The following is a 21,984-nucleotide window of genomic DNA, read 5'->3' as shown; positions in this document are numbered from 1 at the left end:
AAAAAAAAAAGTATGATGCAAAAAAAAAAAAAAAGTCTTAAATTTTTTTTTTTTTTTAACAAAAAACATTGTTAATAGCCCTACATTATAGCAAATGAAAAATTTGTTTTATTACAAAGGTAGGGTTTCTTTTTAGGAATAAATGATGATAATGACAAGAATTGAGTTGTAGTTTGGCATCGGAATACATGAAGTAGGGCTATTGTTTACAATTTGACGGCTTAAGCGCAAAGACAAAAGATTGTGCGTGCGCGTGTGTGTGTGTGTGTGTGTGTGTGTGTGTGTGTGTGTGTGTGCGCGCGCGTTTGCATAAAATGTGATTACCTGAACTACATTTCTTTTTCTCAGCTCTATTTTTGCATCTAAATTTCCTTACCAGCTGCATTTTGTCATGCCGGCAATTGTATGTGGCTGCTTAAAAAGAACATGGCACATCAGTATTGTGTGAGTGTGAGTGTGTGCGTGCGTTGAATTAAATGTGTTTTTCATTTGAGAAAATAAGGACAAAATTGTCACTGTTTTTACATGGCCTGAATTGATGTCACTGCTAGTGATTTCCTTTTTCTGTAAATGGATTCGAGAATATTGCGATTGGCCGGAGGACTAGTTCAGGGTGTATCCTGTTTCGTGCCCAAAGTCAGCTTTACTGTAGCTAATTGCTGTTGTACTTTTTAATATGTGCTAGGGCTTTTAAAATGTGTGAATAAAATAACCAAAATTTAAGAAAATATAAGAAAATAATCTGCAAATATGCAAATCCGCGGGTGCTGAATAGTGATTATACGGGACCACTATATTCAAAATAAAAATTGCAAATGTGAGTAGGCGGGGATCCACAGTATTTAGGAAAAATAAAATAAAATCAGCAGGTGACAGACAGGTTCCATCATGTCCCTCCATCAGAAGCCGGGCTGTTTGTCATCCGGCCACCATCATTAAATGCTGCCATGCCAGTCGTGCATCAAAAGCTCCATTGATGGCATCTCTTAGAAATTCACAGCTTCTCCAAGCTTGTGTTGAAACGGTCACACGGGCGCTTCCGTTGTCTGCCTTCAAATATAAATCCATAAATTAGGTGTATTCACTTGAGTGCATACCTCGATGACTGCTGAATTGTGCTTTGGAGGCGTATTTAACTTTAATCTTCATTTAATATTGTTGACTATTTCGGCGGCGTCAATGTATTCTGTGATTAAAGAGTCATTTTCAACTGTACCTCAAGTGACGATTCACCTTTTTCTGGGTTTGGTCATATAATGTTTGCAACCCGAGCTTTTAGTAGCTGGGATGCCATTTTCAGTTGACAGCACGTGGCAGTACAAAGCAAAATGGCCACCCCGTGAGATGGATAAATAGTTTTCATTAGATTTTTGGGGGCCCCTGGAAACCTTGGGGCCCCAGACAAATGCCCGTGGTTGCCAATAGAAAAGTCCAACCATGCATCCATGTGGATCAAATTTAACCACCTCATCTATTAAAACTTGATAGAGCGTTGTGTAATAAAAAAATAAAAAAAAATCCCCATCCTCATGCTAGTGCCATTTTGCCAATTATAATCATTTATCAACAGTGCCAAGCAGCGAAAATGTGATTAAAATCAGGTTATCTGTTTTTCTGCGTCTCAATTGAGCCATTTGAAAGGCGTTTTAATAAAATGTGAGAGGAGCCTGGAAGGAATATCTCCCCAAGCCCCTCCTCTGCGATGTCATTTTTATTCAAATCCATCCGTAAGGAGCCGATAGGAATTCATCTGGAATTTTATTAGATTTTTTTAAATAAGGGAGATGACATGATGAAGATGGTGGTTGTTGCATATCCATTTGGGGAGGTCAATCCGATCGACATGTAAGCGTATGTTGCATTTGACACAGGAAATGGGCAATTCAGTCAATAAAAAAACATGACTGACAAACATGCTAAGCTAATACTGTTTTGTTTGACGATGAGATAGAGCTTCAGCTATGAAATATATTGGTATTCGAATAAAAAAAATAGATCGGAATACAATGGAAAAGATTGGTGACTCGTTTTTCCGAGCATTTATTAGCCTCATATGACCGCAGCGCATATTAGCCCCGACGTTTGTACGTCATCCTGCCAGTAAAACAAGTCATCACTCGAAGGCATTCATTTCCAAATGTACACAGATAGAAACAAATGGGTCCCGTAAACACAACGTGACGTCACATAGACTGACGAGCAGGCAAACAACTCACGAGTGCACATGCTAATTGGATTGTTTCTCGTTACAGACCGTCACAAAGATGTAGAAGAGATGGCGTGTGGGTGCGCGTGTGTTTGTGCTCATGCCGCAGAGCCACAAACAAAGTAAAGTGAATTAACTGACTCGAGACCACGAAAGCCTTTCTAACTCATTTAAGCCAAGACGAAGTCGTGCTTCTTGTCTAAAACAAGCACTTATGAAGTCTTCTCATCCACCTGTGGACCAATGTGAAGTTTGAATGATGACATAAGCTGTGTGTGTGTGTGTGTGTGTGTGTGTGTGTGTGTGTGTGTGTGTGTGTGTGCGCGCGCGTTTGCATAAAATGTGATTACCTGAACTACATTTCTTTTTCTCAGCTCTATTTTTGCATCTAAATTTCCTTACCAGCTGCATTTTGTCATGCCGGCAATTGTATGTGGCTGCTTAAAAAGAACATGGCACATCAGTATTGTGTGAGTGTGAGTGTGTGCGTGCGTTGAATTAAATGTGTTTTTCATTTGAGAAAATAAGGACAAAATTGTCACTGTTTTTACATGGCCTGAATTGATGTCACTGCTAGTGATTTCCTTTTTCTGTAAATGGATTCGAGAATATTGCGATTGGCCGGAGGACTAGTTCAGGGTGTATCCTGTTTCGTGCCCAAAGTCAGCTTTACTGTAGCTAATTGCTGTTGTACTTTTTAATATGTGCTAGGGCTTTTAAAATGTGTGAATAAAATAACCAAAATTTAAGAAAATATAAGAAAATAATCTGCAAATATGCAAATCCGCGGGTGCTGAATAGTGATTATACGGGACCACTATATTCAAAATAAAAATTGCAAATGTGAGTAGGCGGGGATCCACAGTATTTAGGAAAAATAAAATAAAATCAGCAGGTGACAGACAGGTCCACTGCAGTTGCATTTGATCAGGGAAAGCCACAGTCGGCGCACTTTGAGCCATTTATTGGAAGGGACAAAAATTTCAAATTACATTTGAAGGATGCGGAGAAGAACAAATGACAAAATTTAGTTTAGAACGCTACAATGTGAACACGCCTGAACTTAATCCAGTTGTGCTCATGTCTTCACAGTTCAACGGAATACAACAATCAGCACGTAAAAATGGTTAGAAGCTAACGCCAGGATGAAAGGATTTCGGCTTCGACTCTGCGCGGCCTCACGCAGGGGACGGAAACAAAGTGTCCTTTACGGGGGGGGGGGGAATCGGTGAGCGTTCCCACATGAAAGGCAGACGACGGGAAGCCGAACGGTAGGTGACTTTGGATCAGTGATGACTCAGAGGGCACGCTTCGACACACACGTCGTTCCTCGGCACTCGTTTTCTTCAGCTCATACAAATGTCTGCCCGCCCGAACATCCTTTGCATGGAAATGAGACCAAAATGGCTTTTCATCTGAACCACCTCCTTGCAGGTCTATCTTTACCTCCCCTTTTTAATTGGATTTCTTTTTTTTTTTTTTTTTTAATTGGGTTCATTAGACAGCACATTAATTATGTGTTGTGTCCTGAGCAAAGCAAAGAGCGCACAAGGCAACGAGGTTTCGGGCTATGTTAGTCCAATGAAAAACACCTAATTTTGTCTTTTTTTTAATTGGAAAAAGATGATTGTCCTAAACTGAGTGAAAACAACATCAATTTACAGGATAATGCGAATAAAAGCTCCAAGAAGGGATGGATGGGCCCTCGTGCCTCCTTTTCATGGCGAATCATCAAAATGATCGTGAAAATTTGATGCCCGAGCAGCAAAACAACTTGGCAATTTCGCGTCGCCCAGCTGTCTTGAACAGTTGTTTTCAAACTTTTTAGTACCACCTACAAAAAAAAAAAGAACCATCATGACTAACATTAAAATACAGTAGCGTAATAGGAGTAAACATTCATCACAAACAAGACAACTTTCACTCCTAAAAAAAAAAAAGTATATTTACCGTTATTGAAACCACTGCAACATTTGGCGGTTTGAACATTCACATTTTGATTCAATATAGAAAGAAAAAAAAGTGCACTTCATTATAATTTAATTAAAATGTACATGAAGTAATACGAGTGCCGCAAAGTGTGATACCACTCATGGTAGATGAGCTCCATTAAAAGTGAAAAAATCTCAAGCTAAAGTTGTGTTTTACGTTCAGCAAATTTGGATTTTATTTGTAAAGGTCAACCTTTGATTTCCTTTTACACACTCCTCATTAATATTCGATATGTGAATGAGCCTCGCTTCCATTGGATTGCCGCTCTCCTTGATTTGATGAGGAGAATGAGTGCAGGATTCGTGTGAATGCCGAAAATGTTTTTCGCTTCCTTCATGGCACACGTTCGACTCGTCAGATGGAACCAAAATGTGAAAAAGTCACTGGTTGAAATTGATGTTGCAATTTGCTAAAAAGCTTTTATCCATTATATTATTTTCACCGTAATTGATAGCCTTGTCACCATCCCTCATTTCTGAAAAAGAACACTGATGTTGCACTTCCTTCAAAAAAAAAAAAAAAAAAATCAAGCATTTACTCGATTGTTTGTTGTTTCATCGCTGCGCTATTTTGTTCATTTGATAATCCAACTTTCATCCATCATATTTTATTAACATACTCTGAATGTGTCATTTGAAATTAAATGTGTTCCTATTTACATGAAAAGAAAAAGCATTTATTGTTTGCAATTGGATTTGGACTATGCCCTTAAAGAAAACTGTTTTGTTTTTTTGTTTGTGTGGTTTTTAAATGTAATGTAATGAAGCCTGACAAGCGAGGGGAATTGTTCCCCCCCCCCCAAAAAAAAAAAAAATCACATCACATAGCCCTCTCCATCTTCGACCTTTTCTTTCAAGTGGGGGGTGATGAAACGCAGCCAAGCGGAAAGGAAGAAGGAAGCGTGTGGCCCAAATGTAAACAAACAAGAGTCCATGTTGCTCTCCGTTAAGACTTACAGTGAGGAGACTTTGGGGCAAAACTTTTTTGTTTCTGGTCCACTTCATCCGTTCAGTGCAGAAAGAAGACGAAAATGATGAGAGGAGGTGATGTCATTGTTGGCGAAGCTCAGATCTCCTCGATGGAGTGTGCCGGCACCAGGCCTCGCTTCTTGCCGCTGCTCAACTTCACCAAGGTGTCACCGTCCTCACACTTGCCCACGCAGATCTGACAAAAGACAATGCGAATCAAGTTAATCCTTTACCAACCACTCGTGAGCGCTCTCACAGCCCGTTCACTGGTACAGCCCTTCAGCTTTGTGCTCAACTGTTAGCTTGTGCTTTACGAGCTTGGCTGAATCTACTTTGGAATATCCACCGATGGAAAAATAAACAACCATCGCTGGGCATAAGACTAGAAAACAGAAGCAGTGTGATGGGGATGTGAGCAACTGAGATAATTCAGGAACTGTGTGGAATTAGCAACATTTCCATTCGACAGGAATGTTTATCACTTTTTTTTTTTTAATTCCATTCCAAAATGTAAAACTTTAAACCGACAGGAATTTTTTGTGTTGTCATTTGTGTGTGTGTGTGGGTGAAGTTCAGGATGCAGCAGCTCAGAATTTCATCACTTGGTTGCCATGGTTACAGTGACACAAGGGGGGCTCATAAAATGCAACATAAAGCGGAGTCTGTGGGGTGGGTACCTGCGCCTCCTTGACTACCATGTGTCCTCTCCCGCAGCTGCTGGCGGATGTTCCCTGGATGACACGCCACACTCTCTCGCCGGGACGCACCCGCTGCACAAAGTTGGCTGGGAAAAAGCCCACCCTGTCGCCGCTCTTGCCCTGGGGGAGGCCAAAACAACAGGACCACAGTTACTCTATGAGTCATTCAAGACTGCCGGTAAAAAAAGAAAATAAATAAATATTAGTGCGACACGACGAGGTTGCTGACTGCTACAAGGTGGAAATCCAGCAGTGGCTGCATTTTCGTTCACATTCTGACCATTTTTCAATATTTCTCTTCATTTCTCATTGTATGATCTGTTAATCTGCAGAATGTAAATTTGGGATGTGCAAATGGTGGTCGCACGTGGCCTGCGCCCACACTCGGTGAGACCATCGGTTCATTTTTTGAAAAGAAAAATGCTTACTATGTGGATGAGCAGTTTTAAATTGTAATAACAGTGTTCACCATTAGATGGCAGACATCACTTTGGACTGTTTTTCGACAGCAGAGAAGAAGGCCAGGTCTTGGCAGGAAGCGAGGACCAAATTAGGTCACGTTAAACTTATCTGCCTAGTTTGCTTCAACACGTTAACAACAATTACAGATTTCAACCTAAGTCGCCATGACACGGTGCGCGTTGATGATCACCTAAAACTGAATTGCAAAAATCACAAATATCATCGGGATAATGGACAGATTATTTGAATTTACTTGTGTTAATAGAGAAGATTTTCATTTGTATGCGCGTGTGTGTTTCTGTTGGTAGCCTGAGTGGAAAACGGGTGGCAATAATCACTCCCGACAAGCTGAAATGATTTTCAATACACCTGCATAAACGGCCGAAACATTCTCCGTGTCCATATGTCACACCTAAATTTTTTCCATCCCATATTCTCACATCTTGTAAGAGGCGGAGTTCAGTGCACATTATGCGCACGTGCTCACAACAATCACCGCTGATTGAAAATGCTGCAGTTGATGAGGGCCTTGATAGGCTGCGTGCGTGTCTGATCGACACACACCCGCATTCACACGCATGCAGACTCACACCTGTTGTTGTTTTTCTTTTTTTAATACTCTTTTGAGACATGACTCAATTTGTGTCTGAGCAGGTGCACTTGATTTCAACACTTCTGTTATCATACACGCACACACATGCACACACACACACACACACACACACACAAATGATGATTTAGTCTCATCACCCACCTTCCACCACTCCTCGTTGGAGTCGTCTGTGACTTGCACCCGATCACCGGGGCTGGAAATGATAAAGCAAAAAAAAAAAAAAGGACAAAAGAGGGACCGTGAGGACGGTAGAAAGACGAAAGAGGGATTTGTGATAACCACATAAAAGGAGGGGAAATATCAAGTGCGGGGAAAAAAAAAAAGAAAAAGTTCTTGGCAAAGGAAGGTTGAATTACTTATGAGATTTTGGACAAAAGGTCAAGTACTGAATAGTAGAAAAGTGAACTTGGGCTACCTGAAAAAGCTTTAAAGGACATGTAGTGAACCATTGTTCAATACGACAGATTCATTCCAAAACGAAGGTTAAAAAAAACGTGAGAGCAGTGGTCGCCAAACATCGGCCTGCAGACCGGGACTCGGGACTAGGGACAATTTCAAGTGTTCAATTAAGCTACTATGCATGTTTTTGGAATGTGGAAGTATAAAGTGGAGTACCCGGAGAAAATCCACGCAGGCAAGGGGCGAAAGTACAAACTCCAAAGTGCAAAATTAGTCATCCTGGGAGGCCCCTCAAACGTGTCCTCTGAGGACACGATGATGAAGTCAGACGGCCATTTTTCATCAAAACAATCGGATGTGTGTTGACTCACTGTAGTTCCAGGTCGTTGTGTTCCTGAGGCAGAAAGCTGTAGAGCGCCACGTAAGTATGCATGGAATGCACCTCGATTCGTTTGGGAGGCACCTGGAAAGGGGAAGGAGGGAGTGAGGCGCTACACACGCAGTGGCGTGCAAAGGGGAGGGGCGGGGTCCACAACAACCCCCCTATTTACAATATTTCAAAGGGCAGCAAATGTACGGTATATATAAGTGCGATTCACCAGATACGGCAACCATAACCCCGCCCCCCCTTTTTTTTCTTTTTTTTTTTAATAGTAAGTAATCGTAATGAAGTAATTGAATCAACTCTGCAAAAATGGCAAATGCGCTCACCCCAACCATCAACTGTGCCGCACAAACACGCACCTCAGCAGGCGTCTCAGCCTGACTGGCACCCTCGTCTTGATCCTTCTCCACTTCAATGTCGGCGGCAACCGAGTCTGGAAGAGAAAACGTATGAACACGTGCCAGACAACGCTGACGTGAGTATTTACCACCATGTGTTTGGCGGTAAATACACACGCACATTCATGTCGACGCGTAGTAACACCAGCACATCCGTGCATGTTACGTGAGTAAATGTATGTCTAATATAGCTTATTGGCCTTTGTAATACGGATTAATTTCTGCAAAAAAAAAAATACGATGGGAGGAGGACCTTAACAAAAAATAACCGCACATTAAATCGCATTCGGAATATTGAGTGGTAAAAAAAAAAAATTGCAATTACATGATTGATTATATGATTAAATTATTTGAATCATTCAGCACAACACCAATGCATTCATTACATGCATGTTATATGTAAATCAATCCATTCCAATTATCGTACATAACATTGAATATACGTGTTGGATGTGCCAGTTGGCCCGATAGCGTGTGAGCGCCCGGATGTGAGTTGTGGCTTAAGGTAAATACATGCATGCAAACACGCTCTAAGCTGTGTCAATGCATGCATGGATACAACAGACAAACACACTGCGGTGATATTACCTCCTGCCTCCTGAAGGATGTCTTCCTCCATGCTGCACTGTCTCTCCTGCCTCTCCTCACCCGCCTCACCCTTTGATCAACAACAAGCATACACTACATGTTAATGGAGGGCCTTTGATGGCACCGCACATGCAAAATGGAAGAGACTCAAAAGCATAGTTAGGAGTTGAAAAGATGGAAGCCTCGGCAAAGTGACCCGCCGAACCTTTCAGGGATGACGTCTTATAAGTGAGTTAGGAACAAAAAATGTGTGTGTGTGTGTGTGTGTGTGTGTGGGGGGGGGGGGGGGGTTGTTTCAGACCCATAAATAGTTGGCTCTCACAGTACCACCATATAGACCAACATTAAAATACAATGGCGTAGTAGGCCCAAGTGTTCATGTACAATGTGACCTAAACACTCCCGGATGTACTCAGTTACTTTCTAAAAGTTACAGAACTACTCCTAAATCTACTGAAATACTTCTTAAAAGTAACCTGAAGACTCCGAATAAATGTTCGAAAACTAACCGTTCTAAATGATTCAATGCAAATGCATTGTATTTAAAGTTAAATACAATGGAACTGTACTGAACAAATGTATTTGATTTTTTTTTTTTCAAGAGTTGGCAGTCACGTGCCGTGAACTCCAAACCGCGCCACACCAAGGGGGTTCACTCCAAAGACAGAATTGGGATGCATTGGTGGTTCATGACTGCCAAGTAAATTCGATCTCAATCTTGTACCAAACTGCGCGTCGGCGAGTCCGACATGCTGCCGAAACTGGAGCGGCTCATCTGCGCCAGCGACGTCCCGTAGCGCAAGGCGGCGTAGACCGGGTCCACACGTGCCCGCACCACTTCTGAAATCACACACACAGGCAAAACGCTGGGCATATTGGGCATGCATGTCGGCGTGGGCGAAGAATAGGGTAGGGAGTCTAAATTTAGCTGGGGTGACCCACTTACGAGTTTGAGAAAGGAGCCAAAACTTAAGGAGGGATCAAAACGGGTCGAAAAATCAGCATGCTTTCATTTTAGTCTCTGGCACACATCGTAAAACCGTTTTTGTGGCCAAAGAGTGCTTTTTAATGGTATATTTTCTTGTCAAAAAGCATGTTCCGGTCCCCAATCGGGGTTTTTGTATGACTCAATGAGTTAAATTATCAAAGAAGTCAAAGATTTGTCAAGAGAAATTTCGCATTTGAATTCTTTCATTTTAGTCTGTGGCACACATCGTAAAACCGTTTGTGTGGCCAAAGAGTGCTTTTTAATGGTATATTTTCTTGTCAAAAATCAAGTTCCGGTCCCCAATCTGGGTTTTTGTATGACTCAATGAGTGAAATTATCAAAAAAGTCAAAGATTTGTCAAGGGAAATTTCGTATTTGGGTGAAATGGGACAGTGCCCCACCAGATTTGGCTCGCGATAATTTGTCATGAGTCGGCAAGCTCATTTAACAAAAAGCCAAATATAACGAATAACGAAAAGCCCTACCAAATGGCACCGTTGTCTTCAAAAATTGTTAACTTTGGTTCTCAACAGGGAATTGCCATGGTTCAACAAGCTAATTTAGCAAATGACAAACCTTAGCTCCACCAGATTTGGCTCGCGATAATTTGTCATGAGTCGGCAAGCTCATTTAACAAAAAGCCAAATATAATGAATAATGAAAAGCCCTACCAGATGGCACCGTTGTCTTCAAAATTGTGAAAATTTTGAACTTTGGTTCTCAACAGGGAGTTGCCATGGTTCAACAAGCCAATTTAGCAAACGGCTAAAGTTCGCCGGAGAAGATTAGCACTAGCATTAGCAATTTTGCATTCCCCAAATGGAACACAATGCCCCGCCAGATCCAGGAGCCCTCTTGTTAGCTGCTGCTAAGGCAACGACATTGCTGGACACCATGATGAGATCGCTCATGATTCCAAGCAAAAGCTTTGTTTTTTTTCTTTGGCTTCATTTCTTGAGGTGGCATCTCTATGACACTCAGACGTTTATTTTAAAATATCCCTGACTTCCTGTGATGTTGTGGGTTAATTTTGGCCCTCGTTGGCGGAGACTAAAAGGAAGTGACAGCACAAGGCGCTATAGTCTGATTCGGAGTGACAAATGAACCCATGTGTTGACCTTTCGTACAGTACGGTGGCCTGTTTGAGGACAAGTCAGCTGCTTTTAATGTCATTGGGTACTGACGTATGGTATTTGCAGCCAATTTTGTTGAAACATTGTCTTCATAAAAATGGGAATGGCCTTATTGTCAAATAGATGAGCTACATTACGGCAAACTCCCACATTCATGCTTTTGTTCTTCAATGACTCGACTGCCCGATAAAATATTTCCATATAAATCTGTTCTGAAATGTCATGCTTTTTAATTGGATTATTTTTCATGAATGCCTGAAAACCTTTCATGAGCCTCTTATGGGAATTTACTAACATGCTCGATATTACCAAACAACACACAAACGCACACACTCACCTTGACTGGGCTGGACTTCCTTGACGACGGCTAGTTGTTCGGTGACGAGCATGGGTGAGCTGAAGTTTCGCTTGAAGGCGCCCGACTAACGGAGGAGAACACAGAGCAGAATGATTTTTGTTCAGCTTCCATTAGTCCCATCGTCAAGGCCCCCCACTCCTCCATTACGGGAGACTTCAACCGAGTCATTTGACGAGATTCTCTCGAATGGAAAACACACTGGCGCCAAGGAACATCTCAGTCGGCTGTAGCGGCGACTTTCAACGCGGGGCTTTTTAACATCGAGCTGTCATTTCACACTGAATTAAGCAAATAACTGTCGCTGCCTCAGCTTGCAAATGAGCCACTCTGTCACATTATGCAGAGGGAACCCATTCGTGAGGTAATCAGTGTTTAGTCTTTGTTCACGCTGAGACATTTGAGCTTACCTACTCGCCTCTCACACCTCGTATTTTTTTTGGGGGACTGCTCGGGATACACAGTTCCTCTGATATATTTGAGTGCCGTTCACGTGAAATGCCGTAAACTATTTTTTTGTTTGTTTTTTTTTATCAGAATGGGCAGGGAAAAGTCTTGGCTAACAATCTCCCTCATTATCAACGTGACAGGTCAAGTTTCAGCACCTAATCTTTATTTTCTACTCGAAAGCTGTGCTGATCTCAAATTCGAAGCAATGTGACACCTGCATCCTCAGGCATTGGCTTAATTTAGCGACGTGTGATTGGTGGAAAAGAAGAAAGTAAGAGGTGACAGGAAGGTACGCCTCTTTTGCTGCCATGCCACCCAAATGCCCTCCTGGATCGTAGTTTCGAAACCTCTGATGCTGCGTAGTAAATATGTCCTGTGTGAGTGTGTTTTGTCGTACCTTTCCGTAACACGGCTGCTGCGAGAGTTCTGAAGTGCACCACAGGTGTGCCGCCAGCTTGCACGTTTTACACCGCAAAGCCTGTTTGGAGTTTCCTATGCGGGAAGCAAGACAGATGTAATTGGTTCGTCACGGTTCCATCACAGTGTCAAAAGCACTCCGACACGACGATCTGCGTCGTTTCGAATGATTCACAAGCGCATTTTATTCCCTATCCTAGGCCAGTCGTGTCGTAATTATACATGAGTGCTTCTTTGACTTCTCCGATGGGTTGATTAAAGCTGCATAGGGAGGGCGTGAGTGCAGAAGGCTGCAGGAAGGCTGGATGATCCATTACGTAATAACAATGAAGACACCATGCATGCTAGCGGGAAAAAACATTAGAATGCAAGAGAAGAGGAGCATTTTGTGGTCGAGAATCCATCAGTGTGATGGGAAGTAGCAAAAAGACCAGCGGAAAAATACTAAATAAATGCACACAGATTGTGTGTGCTGAGCGAGAGTCAAAACTAGAATCACACTGAGTGAAATGTTTGCATCCGAGCTACATTTCATTTCATGCAATCAGGCCTAAAAACATACCTACATTTTAATTCTTTGAATAAAAATAACGTCCTGCGAGGTGTGTTTCAAAACATAGAAATTATTAAACAGGTGATGACTTGAAAATTATGCTGAGAGCCATTTGCACAGACTATTTATAAAAATCTGAGAAAAATAAGTGATAAATATGCAAGACGGTCAAAGTGTGTCAAATATTTATCTCCACTTTCCAGGGACTGTTAAAACACACACAAAAATTATATTTATTGTTGAATAGGATACCTTTCCATGAAATTACTCTGAATAAGGTTTCAACCCGGATAATTTCTGAAATTCCGTAACTTAATCAACTATTCATATTTTCTACCCTCTTGCACATCTCTAAGTCAGTGAGAATGAACAAAATGTGAGGATAAGCGTGGGTAAGTAATGGTGGTCTCACCTAGGATCATGTTCTTGCAGAGCTCGCAGTTGGTGGGCTTGCGAAAGACATGATTGTGGAAGCAGTGCGTGATCTGAGCTGGCTGGGCGGGCTTGGGGGGCAGCGACGGGGAAAGTCTGAGCGAGGGCGAGTGGGAGGCGATGGAAGGGTTGGGACTGACCGACGGCGACAGCGACGGCGAGGGCCGTGAGCTCCCAATAGGCGAGCCCATCAGCTCCGACGGGGGCGGTGAAGGCGATGAGGGGGGCGCAGGCTCCGTGATGAGCTCGGGGGGGAGGCGGGCGTCGCTGTAGGAGCGCTGGAAGAAGTTCTCAACGCTCTTACTGCGCATGAACGACAACGAGCGCTTCAATCTCTGCAACTAAACAGACACACACACACACACACACGGATGATCAAGCCAAAGCCATATCTGAAATAAATATCTTACTTTGGCGCCATCCTGTTGTCAGGGAACTATGTTGAAGAGAACGGAGGAGCTTCATTTAATCTGGCCATAGCCTTGTCTAATGCTGTGTAATGAGATACGTAAGTGTTGAAGTAAACAGAAGTTAGTTTATAGGTAAAATCATATCACACATGCGTGATGCAGATTGGACGATTGTAACTTTTTCTTTTTTTAATGGCTTGAGCGGAACCACAGTTGTTTCCTGAGAAATTGCACAAAAAAAAAGAAAGGCAATAATGCTGCACATTTTTGAAGAAAAATCAGACTGGGCTTCCGGGAAGGAATGAGAACAATTTTACAGTTTCATTCTGCTGTGTTACGAGCGCCGTGGGATAAAAAGAACACGATGAGTCCCAAATCAAATAAAACCTCGGAAAGAAACAGCAAGATCAGCTGTGGACAAAAGTATTGGGACACAGGGATTGAACAAGAATCATCAGACTTCAGAAGAGTATGCCACGAGACCAAATAGCATGATGCAGTTTTTGTTCACCTTACAAAATCTCAAACAGCCTTAAGAAATTGTCCAGTTCCACAGGAAATTATCGGGGAAAAAAATTTGCATTAACGTCACTGTTTTGCTTGACATGGGTCTTTTCACAAAAAGCAAATTTTCTGATCTTTTTGCTCAGCAACTGGTGTTTTTGGTGAATCAAACCCTTGTTCTACTGTTGATTACTAAAAAATGGGAAAAGGTCAAAAAAGAAGAGACTACTGTGTGTTTTCTACCAATATGGGGAACTCTGCTTTGAAAGCAACTGGCAGTTAATGACTTATTTGCCAAAGCTAAGGCGCAAAAAGGGAAGCTTGGACGAGGTTGATGTCGAAGAACAATCCCGTTGACATCTTTCCAAAGTCCTCCCAGAACGGTGGACGCTATCATAGCTGCAAAAGTGATGCAGGTTTTCCTCTATTTTCACTTCCTGGAGGTGTCACGTCCTCATCCTAGCACAGTCCGTTCAAAGCTAGCGTTCTTGCAAACAGGGCTAAACCAGATAATCCCCTCGGTGAACATCCTCACACATGGGAGGGGCTGAGGCGGGGCTCACGTGTGTAAATGGCCTTTCCTTAGTGGCATCGGGGCCATTGTGATCAAATGGGCTTTATCATATACCAACAGCATGTACCGGCCTTGTAATCTAGTGGGAGGTGTTGTGAAAGGGCATCAAAAAATACGTTGTGTGTCAGGCGTATGGACAAAAAGCAGCCTCGATTGCCACGCAGGGTCTCGGATGATGGATTCCATAAAAATCACACGGGAGAGGCCTCAGCAGGTCGTATCGATCCAGAAAGATAAGCGGATCACGAGCTCGCTGACAGCCATTTGGCAATGATGCTACTTTACAAGTGTGTGTGTGTGTGTGTGTGTGTGTGTGTGTGTGTGTGTGTGTGTGTGTGTGTGTGTGTGTGTGTATATATATTTGTGTGTATGAGATTCTTTTTGAAGTGTGTGTGTGTGTGTGTGTGTGTGTGTGTGTGTGTGTGTGTGTGTGTGTGTGTGTGTGTGTGTAGATATATGCATAATCACATGCTACATGCTACATGGTAAACAAAACATGGTCGGTTTATGACGATTCACTGAACATCAATGCAAATGAAGCTGTGGAATGGGCACGCCTGAATTAAAAGCGGAACACCATCACGCATCACTTCCCCCAGTAAAAAGGTTTAAGTGAGGCTTCATCAGAAGTAAATAGGCCATCACGGAGATACACGGTTTGCTTATTGAGTTGAACAAATGAACTGTTTTTATATGAAATGAAAAAAGAAAATGGCTCATCCGAGGGCTTTGTTCATCAAATTAAAAATGTAATTGAGAACGATAAACTGGCAGAGAATGCCATTTCAATAAATTATATAGTGCATTTCAATAAATTAAAATATGGTGGAAAGCTTAATTTTATTTTGGTAGTGCAATTCAAAAAGTGGAAAATCATTATATAGAGATACATACATGCACACACACAAAAAAAAAAAAAAAATGATGGGTTGTTTTCCTAACCATTCGATGAGCAGCTGTGGATTTGGAGCAGATTGGGTTATTTATTATGACCCGGCAGACTGGGTTGAAGATTGGATTTGGGTAGGTAGAAGTGCTGAAGATTCAATTTTGGACAGTTTTTTTTTTTTTTGGTATATTGACCTTGAAGTAAATTTAATGTAATATTCTTGGAAAAAGTTGGCTGAGTATAACTGTAGGAGATAGAGCGGACCATTTCACGATGTGCTTATTCACACTGGCTGCCTCTAATATTTTGGGCGCAGCGAATGTAAGCGAGCTCTCGGTCGGTGTAATCCATGGTGCTTTTTAAAGCATCATGCTTGTGTCTATCAATTAGGACAAATGACCGTTGAACTGGAGACGCGCGTCTCAATTACAATTAATCGAATCCTCGGAGAGCTGGAGAGAAAAGAGCTTTCCGTTTCACCATTAGCTCCATCGGTGGAGGTCGTCTCACACGAACATTGTATGTGACAGCTGAGATGAAATGCATTAGCTCCTTAATATTGGGTACTGAGCACCCCGTTGGGCTACCACGCAAGGTGCTCAGTGTTATCAATCAATATGCAAGGGCATCCTCTCGAACAAAAGACCGCGCAGACCTGAAATAGCCCATTATTCTCATCGACAGACAGCCAATCAATGTGTCATACATCAGCTATAATTCAGTGTTCAAGCTCCACTGTGCGGAAATATGATACGATATTGAAAGCTGGGCGCCCGGTGAGTCATCAAACATGCTCCGCCCACACGCAATGAAGAAAATTGAAACGTTTGACCGTTTAGTTTCATTTATTTGTCGAGTATACGTGGTTCAAATTTGGTAGCAAAATGGACAAAATCGTTGCAAGTTTGAAAAATCGGTTGAAATGGCCAAAATAAGCTTTAAAGTGGCCAGTTCAAATCAAAATGGCAGACTGACAATGTCTTTTCGGGCAAAGCTTCTTGAGAATTTTTCCAGAACACCTGCGACCCTCATGAAGATCAGCGACTCGGATAATGGATTTTTGAGGGTCTACTTGTAAAAGACATGCTCATTTAATTTCAGATCACTAAGTGAAACTGGCTTTGGGGGCTACATTTTCAAATAAATAAAAAGGATCCTCACACCTGAGAGAAGTTATTCCTTCAATTGACCAGTACAGGATTTTTGAGTTTTAAGTAAGAAGTCTGTTTGACACTTTTCAGTCATACAGATGCTCGGTGTCCAAACAATATATCAATTATTGACATATCATGATACCAAATGGTTGCATTGTGAGTGTATTTGAATTTTCTTCAATGCCTTTCAGCTATGTTGATGATAATGTGACTGCTGTATCATGATATCTTAATGATACTATTAATACTCAGGTAAATTCATACCACTTTGACAGTATCAACCATGACAGACAAGCACAATAAGAAGGATGGCTAACTTTGTTCAAAACACTTGCAGCACTGTGGTATGATATCGATATAATTACCATATCGTCTCTCCCGAGACATTATCGATTCATCAGCGCATGCTTCTTTTACTTTGAATAGTCAGTTTCTACAAGTGGTTCCCTTTTCAGTTACATAAATGTTAAGGCGCAATTGCCTTTATCGTGATACCGCTAAGATAGTATCGTATTGCGACACAGTTAAATTCAAACCTTTCTGAGAGTCTCAATCACATATGATGTCATTTCAAATCCAATGCGAGATTATCTTTGAGCTAATTCACACAATATAAACGACAGCGAAGGACACAGATTCGATATTGTATCATAGCTAATGTTACAGTATCGGTCCACCTGTGCATGCTTCTTCTATTTTGAATAAAAAGATTGCAGCATTTCAGTTAAACATATGCTGGCTTTCCTTTCCAATATGTTGATTCGCACTGTATCACAAAACCAAATGATGGTGATCGTATCACACCGTGAGCTACTCTTCGCCTTCCTATTCCGCGACTAGAACCTGAAAAAAAAAAAAAAACTTCAAAGAGCTCAAGGAACAAGAGCGCGGTGTAATTTGGGGGATACAATTTTTTACGCTCTAACTAGGCCGCCTCATCTCTGACAGCTTTGCTGTGTCGAGAAGGAGGTCTGTGCTCATTTCTATGATAACACACCACCGCTATCCCAAATCAAACACTTTCCTGCCAGGCCTTGTTTTACCGCTTCCAGCACTTTTGATTAGGAAGCTTAGTTTTTAATGGTGTTCGACCACCAATCAATACAGATAAGGTGTCCCTCTAATTGATGAGGCCTATTTGAGACGCCCCCTTCTTGCCAGACTCCCCAGTGAAGTGTCAGCGGAGTATGTGAATCTTAAAAGGATCGGCTCCAATGAAGGGGGAACTGTCAGAACAGCATTCAGGCACATCGTTAGCTGTTGGATGTACGACATCGCAATCTTTCTGTACTCACAGACGATAAATAAGAATCCAGTGGAGCGAGCCTTAACTTCTGAGTTTCTGACCAAAAAAAAAAAAAAAACTGTTGAAATTAAGTTTGAGTTGAACAGATTTAAAAGCAAAGTAAAGAAAAATAAAATAGCTTACCAAAATGATTAAAGTGTGACGTGAAAAGAATTTAGCTTTTTCTTGCGCTATTTGTCCCCATCCAATGAGGAAGCGATACACAAGATCAAGCAGGCAGGCACACCGGTTGAAGACAAGCACAGGACTATAAACGGCAGCATGAGTCGCTCCCATTGTATTCCAACAATGAACTAAAATAACAACAATGAGCGATCGCTCGTTCGCGTCTGCCAGCCTTGGCAACGCACCCGTGGCAAGAGAGAGAAGAGGAAAAAGCCGGTCTGGTTAATCCTCTGCCTCCTCTTGACATCTGATTGTCATCTACAAAAACGTGTCATTGTCGCCGAGTGTCAATTTTAGCGAGCGATTATGATCGCAGCGATATTCCCTGTCATCTTGGTCCCATTAAACACAGCATACATATGCATACGATGCTTGGATGAAAGCATGTCAAGATATTTTGGTATTTCTATCCTCAAATAATTTCGAATGAAATTGAAATTTGAGAAGACAACCTGTTGTACTGTAATTAGCAAATATATCCACTCACGTGGTTTGGAAAGCTATCCTTCGTTAGTACAGTAATGGTGTCCAGAAAGTATATTGAAGTGATAAATCTCAAAAGAGAGTCAACTTTTGTGTGCTGGGGAGGAGGTTAGCCTGGGTTGCTAGTGAAAGTTACGGAGAGTCTTAGCCACATGTGTATGTATAGGCGGACTATGGAATCATTTAGCAAAAAATGCTTTTCAGATGAAGTTCAATCAATTTGAATGGCACAGAATTTAGAAGTGAAAGTTTTCATATTTCAGTAGTTCATTTCTCAGAGCTGGAACGGATTAATCAAATTTCCATTCATTTCTATGGGGAAATATGACTTGAGTTATTTTTGTTACTTGCATGTAAATGGGGTGTAAATGGGGAGTTGTGTAAATGATGATGAATACCCAGTGGGTGTGTGTCAGTTAGGCAAAGGCCAAAAGGCTAAAAGAGAAAATGTATTGGATGTGGATCATTGGAAGTACACGTAGCCCGGGTCTTCATCTGTCCATCCCTCGATCGATCTGGAGGCCACTGAGTGCGAGGATGAGCGCTTGTAATGCACATCAGTGAATCGTGTCAGTGCTTTGTCAGTGAATATCAGCACACAGCAGCAGCTGGTGAGCAACAAAGCCGGACAGAGTCACTTGGAACGAAGGAGACACTTGTGCTCATCATAAATGACTACTACACTACTAATATATTCTCTCCATACTGCACAGGTATCGGTATGATCGTTTTTTTTTTTTGTTTTTTTTTTTTTAATCGCTTTTAAATCCATCGTGCATACTGACCAATTAAATTTTTAATTGTTGTTTAAGTGATTTCTCTGGTGTTTGTTAAGAAGTTTTTTTCAACCTGATTAGCGCAGAAATTTTGTTGACGTAATCCTATTCAATACATGCGACCATAAATATTTAAGTGGGGTACACACACACCAACAATCAAATCGAATTGAAGCATTTTCTTCCCATCCTTTTTATCTAAATCAGCAGACTCTTGGATTCCTGTAACTGATTATCCTGAGTGATTATCCGAGGGTTTGGGGTGTGTTCTGAATGCCCCCGCCCCTCCCTTTTCCTGCCAAAATCAGGAGATGAATCTGCAAGATTATCCTCACAGATTATCCTGTGGTGTGCGGCGTGTTAAAACAGATTTTTTAAAATGTTGGCTTTGTTTTTCAGATGAACAGAAAAAAACTCAAAAAGCGCTGATACATGCTCGGATAATGACAAAAAAAGGCAGTCGGGATCCATCAGTATGTACAAATCTACACATGACACACACAAGTGGCGGTGCGCCTGTGCGTAATGGCGCCAAATCTAATTTCTAAATGTACTACTCACATCTGTTATGCCATCAGTGCCACCTCTTACATAATTGAGAAACAGGTGGAAGAACACCAGAGCAGGTAGAAAACACACGCACACAGACGCACAAAAATTCAGAACCAGAGTCCAAATTGGCGCTCCATTAGTACAGGATCAATTGAGTGCGTGTGCGTGTGCGTGAGTTTGCGTGCGTGTGTGTGTGTTCGTTTACCTTTGACGGCAGCGGATGGCTGGTCAGTTGCAGCTGAGAGTCGTTCTCCATCTCTTTGATCTCTGTCATGGCCAAACTGATTGGAGTAAAACACAAACTCTAAAAAAAAGAAACAAAAAAAAACCCACACGAATATTAAAAAACACACTTTTATGACCCACGCGGGAATATCACGCCAGGCGTGGACGACACGTCGAGACCCGCATTGCGCGCTCTCCTCCCCACACCCAAAAAAGATGCAAAAATGTCACTTAAGGTTGGTTGGAAAATAATCCAAAATAAACCCAGTAGTGTCTCGGATTATATTGTGGTTGGCTGTCTTGCCTTTTTGGTCAGCACGTATGGCGCGCGTAAAAATCAGTGAGGGCGAGTGCACGCGAGCCACGCCCACTCATGCGTGGAATTCGCGCTATTGGCGGGGCCGTTTTACAACCGCGCCACGAAACACCACGCACGCACGTAGCACCAAATATAGAAAACGTGCACACTACTCATTCACCGTCAACTAGACTCCTCTTGCTTTCTTACTCTCAAACAGGATTGTGCATTTATTATGACGGGAACATTCTTTTGGCTGTAAAATTACATGTAAAAGAGTTTGAATATTCATGATTTGGCACGCAGGGATTTTTTTTTTAAATTAAAACAAATCTTTACATATGTTTGAATATTTATTTTACCATTTTTCCCCATTTCAAATTTGATGTCAAACTAAACATAAAACAAAGAGAGTGTAAAGAGACAGACTATTTAATTAGAATGGAAATGCCAATGAGAGGCTCACAGTTAGCGCCAACGGTCGCAGCACTATAACCTGCTGTGCAACGGTTACTACAACAAACGGAGAACATTCTTTGTCCTCTGTGAAAAATATTCTGATTGCAGTTTACAGTGACTGATGTCTGTAATATATTGCCTCCTCAGGGTACATGGCGGGCACAACAGAAGGAGCAGCACAATTAAATGAGTTGAAGCATGAAAGCGCGATGCAATTTCTTCACATTTGTTTTAACGATGCTATTATTGTCTTTTAATGTACAATAGGAAGAGAGTGCTTGTTTTCTTGGGGGCGGCATAGCTCAGCCACCTACGATGGCTATTAAAAACAACGTTTTGGATAGAAGGCAAGAAAACGAGTGTGTCGTATTTCTTTATAAAGAGTCATTGCGCTCTACGGACCTGGAATGTATATTACATGCCATTAATTTTTCCTAGTTTGTTGTCATATAAAGGTGTCTTTAAAAACACTGCAGGTAAAATAGTTGCAACGTCAAATGAGTGCTGTCAAAAACAATGGCAGACAACCGCTGCGTGAGTGGTGAACTGATCCATCCGCGCAAAACAGCCGTGAAAATTGCTGCAGGGGGAGAAAACACACACACACACACACACACACACACACACACACACACACACACACTTGGCATTCTCCTTGAAGCTTTTCAGAGAAAACAAAAGTGGGACACAAAAGGACTCAGGAGACAGGAAAGGGATCGCAGTTCCGATGATGGACGTCACGGTGCCACCACAAGGCTGCGGAGCAAGACGCTCGATCACATTATATCACATATAGAAAGATACACAACTCACAAAAAAAGTTAGGGATAAGTGGCTTTCATGTGAAATTGATGGAACATGTAAAAACTTCACGCTGCAGTGATATATCATGAAAGTAGGACATTTAAGTCCAAGGATGTACAGGTGATTTCCTCATTGGAAGCAATTCATTAAACCAAAAGTTAACAACAACAAACACAACTCGTCATGTGATTTTTAGCATCAATTACAGCTTGACGACATCATCTCATGCGGTTCACAAGTCGACATTTTCTGCTCATCGTGAAATCGACGATCATCACAGAGCAGGACTGAGGCTCAATGGCCCGACCATTCAAGACGATGAAGCCTGTTGCCCGGTGGTGTGGTCAA

The 21,984-nt window shown here is 41.9% G+C and overlaps 1 protein-coding gene across 4 annotated transcripts; it reads right to left on the bottom strand.

The window, feature by feature from the left end:
* Positions 1-3,156: 3,156 nt before the first annotated feature.
* LOC109531531 (SH3 and cysteine-rich domain-containing protein 2) lies at positions 3,157-20,636 on the bottom strand. 4 transcript variants are annotated; one of them, XR_002171195.1, is made up of 12 exons: positions 20,056-20,633; positions 13,018-13,378; positions 12,033-12,127; positions 11,168-11,252; positions 9,434-9,549; positions 8,710-8,779; positions 8,050-8,156; positions 7,710-7,801; positions 7,081-7,132; positions 5,844-5,984; positions 5,155-5,362; positions 3,157-4,040 (listed from the first exon to the last, which is right to left on the bottom strand). XR_002171195.1 is itself a non-coding variant. In XM_019895865.1 (12 exons), the coding sequence occupies exons 2-12, from the start codon at positions 20,122-20,124 to the stop codon at positions 5,264-5,266; spliced, it is 1,287 nt and encodes a 428-aa protein (XP_019751424.1). In that variant the 5' UTR covers positions 20,125-20,131; positions 20,204-20,634; the 3' UTR covers positions 3,157-5,263. The 4 variants fall into 4 exon arrangements, 3 of the variants coding, with proteins under 3 accessions (XP_019751424.1, XP_019751434.1, XP_019751442.1); XM_019895865.1 differs by having other exon boundaries at positions 3,157-5,362; positions 20,056-20,131; positions 20,204-20,634; XM_019895875.1 differs by having other exon boundaries at positions 3,157-5,362; positions 8,083-8,156; positions 20,056-20,636.
* Between the last annotated feature and the right edge of the window lie 1,348 nt (positions 20,637-21,984).

This window comes from Hippocampus comes, unplaced genomic scaffold (genome assembly GCF_001891065.2).
Source record: "Hippocampus comes isolate QL1 unplaced genomic scaffold, H_comes_QL1_v1.1 scaffold10, whole genome shotgun sequence".
Lineage (NCBI taxonomy): Eukaryota > Metazoa > Chordata > Actinopteri > Syngnathiformes > Syngnathidae > Hippocampus > Hippocampus comes.
Note: the sequence above shows the minus strand (reverse complement) of the source record. Positions and strands in the feature narration are given on the sequence as shown.

Excerpts from the sequence above, each read along its gene's own strand:
- LOC109531531 (XM_019895865.1), bottom strand. The coding sequence starts at position 20,124 with ATGACAGAGATCAAAGAGATGGAGAACGACTCTCAGCTGCAACTGACC. Across the intron at positions 11,253-12,032 it reads AGCAGCCGTGTTACGGAAAG|TCGGGCGCCTTCAAGCGAAA; the intron begins GTACGACAAAAC and ends CTCCTCCGTTAG. Across the intron at positions 8,157-8,709 it reads CATCCTTCAGGAGGCAGGAG|ACTCGGTTGCCGCCGACATT; the intron begins GTAATATCACCG and ends TTTCTCTTCCAG.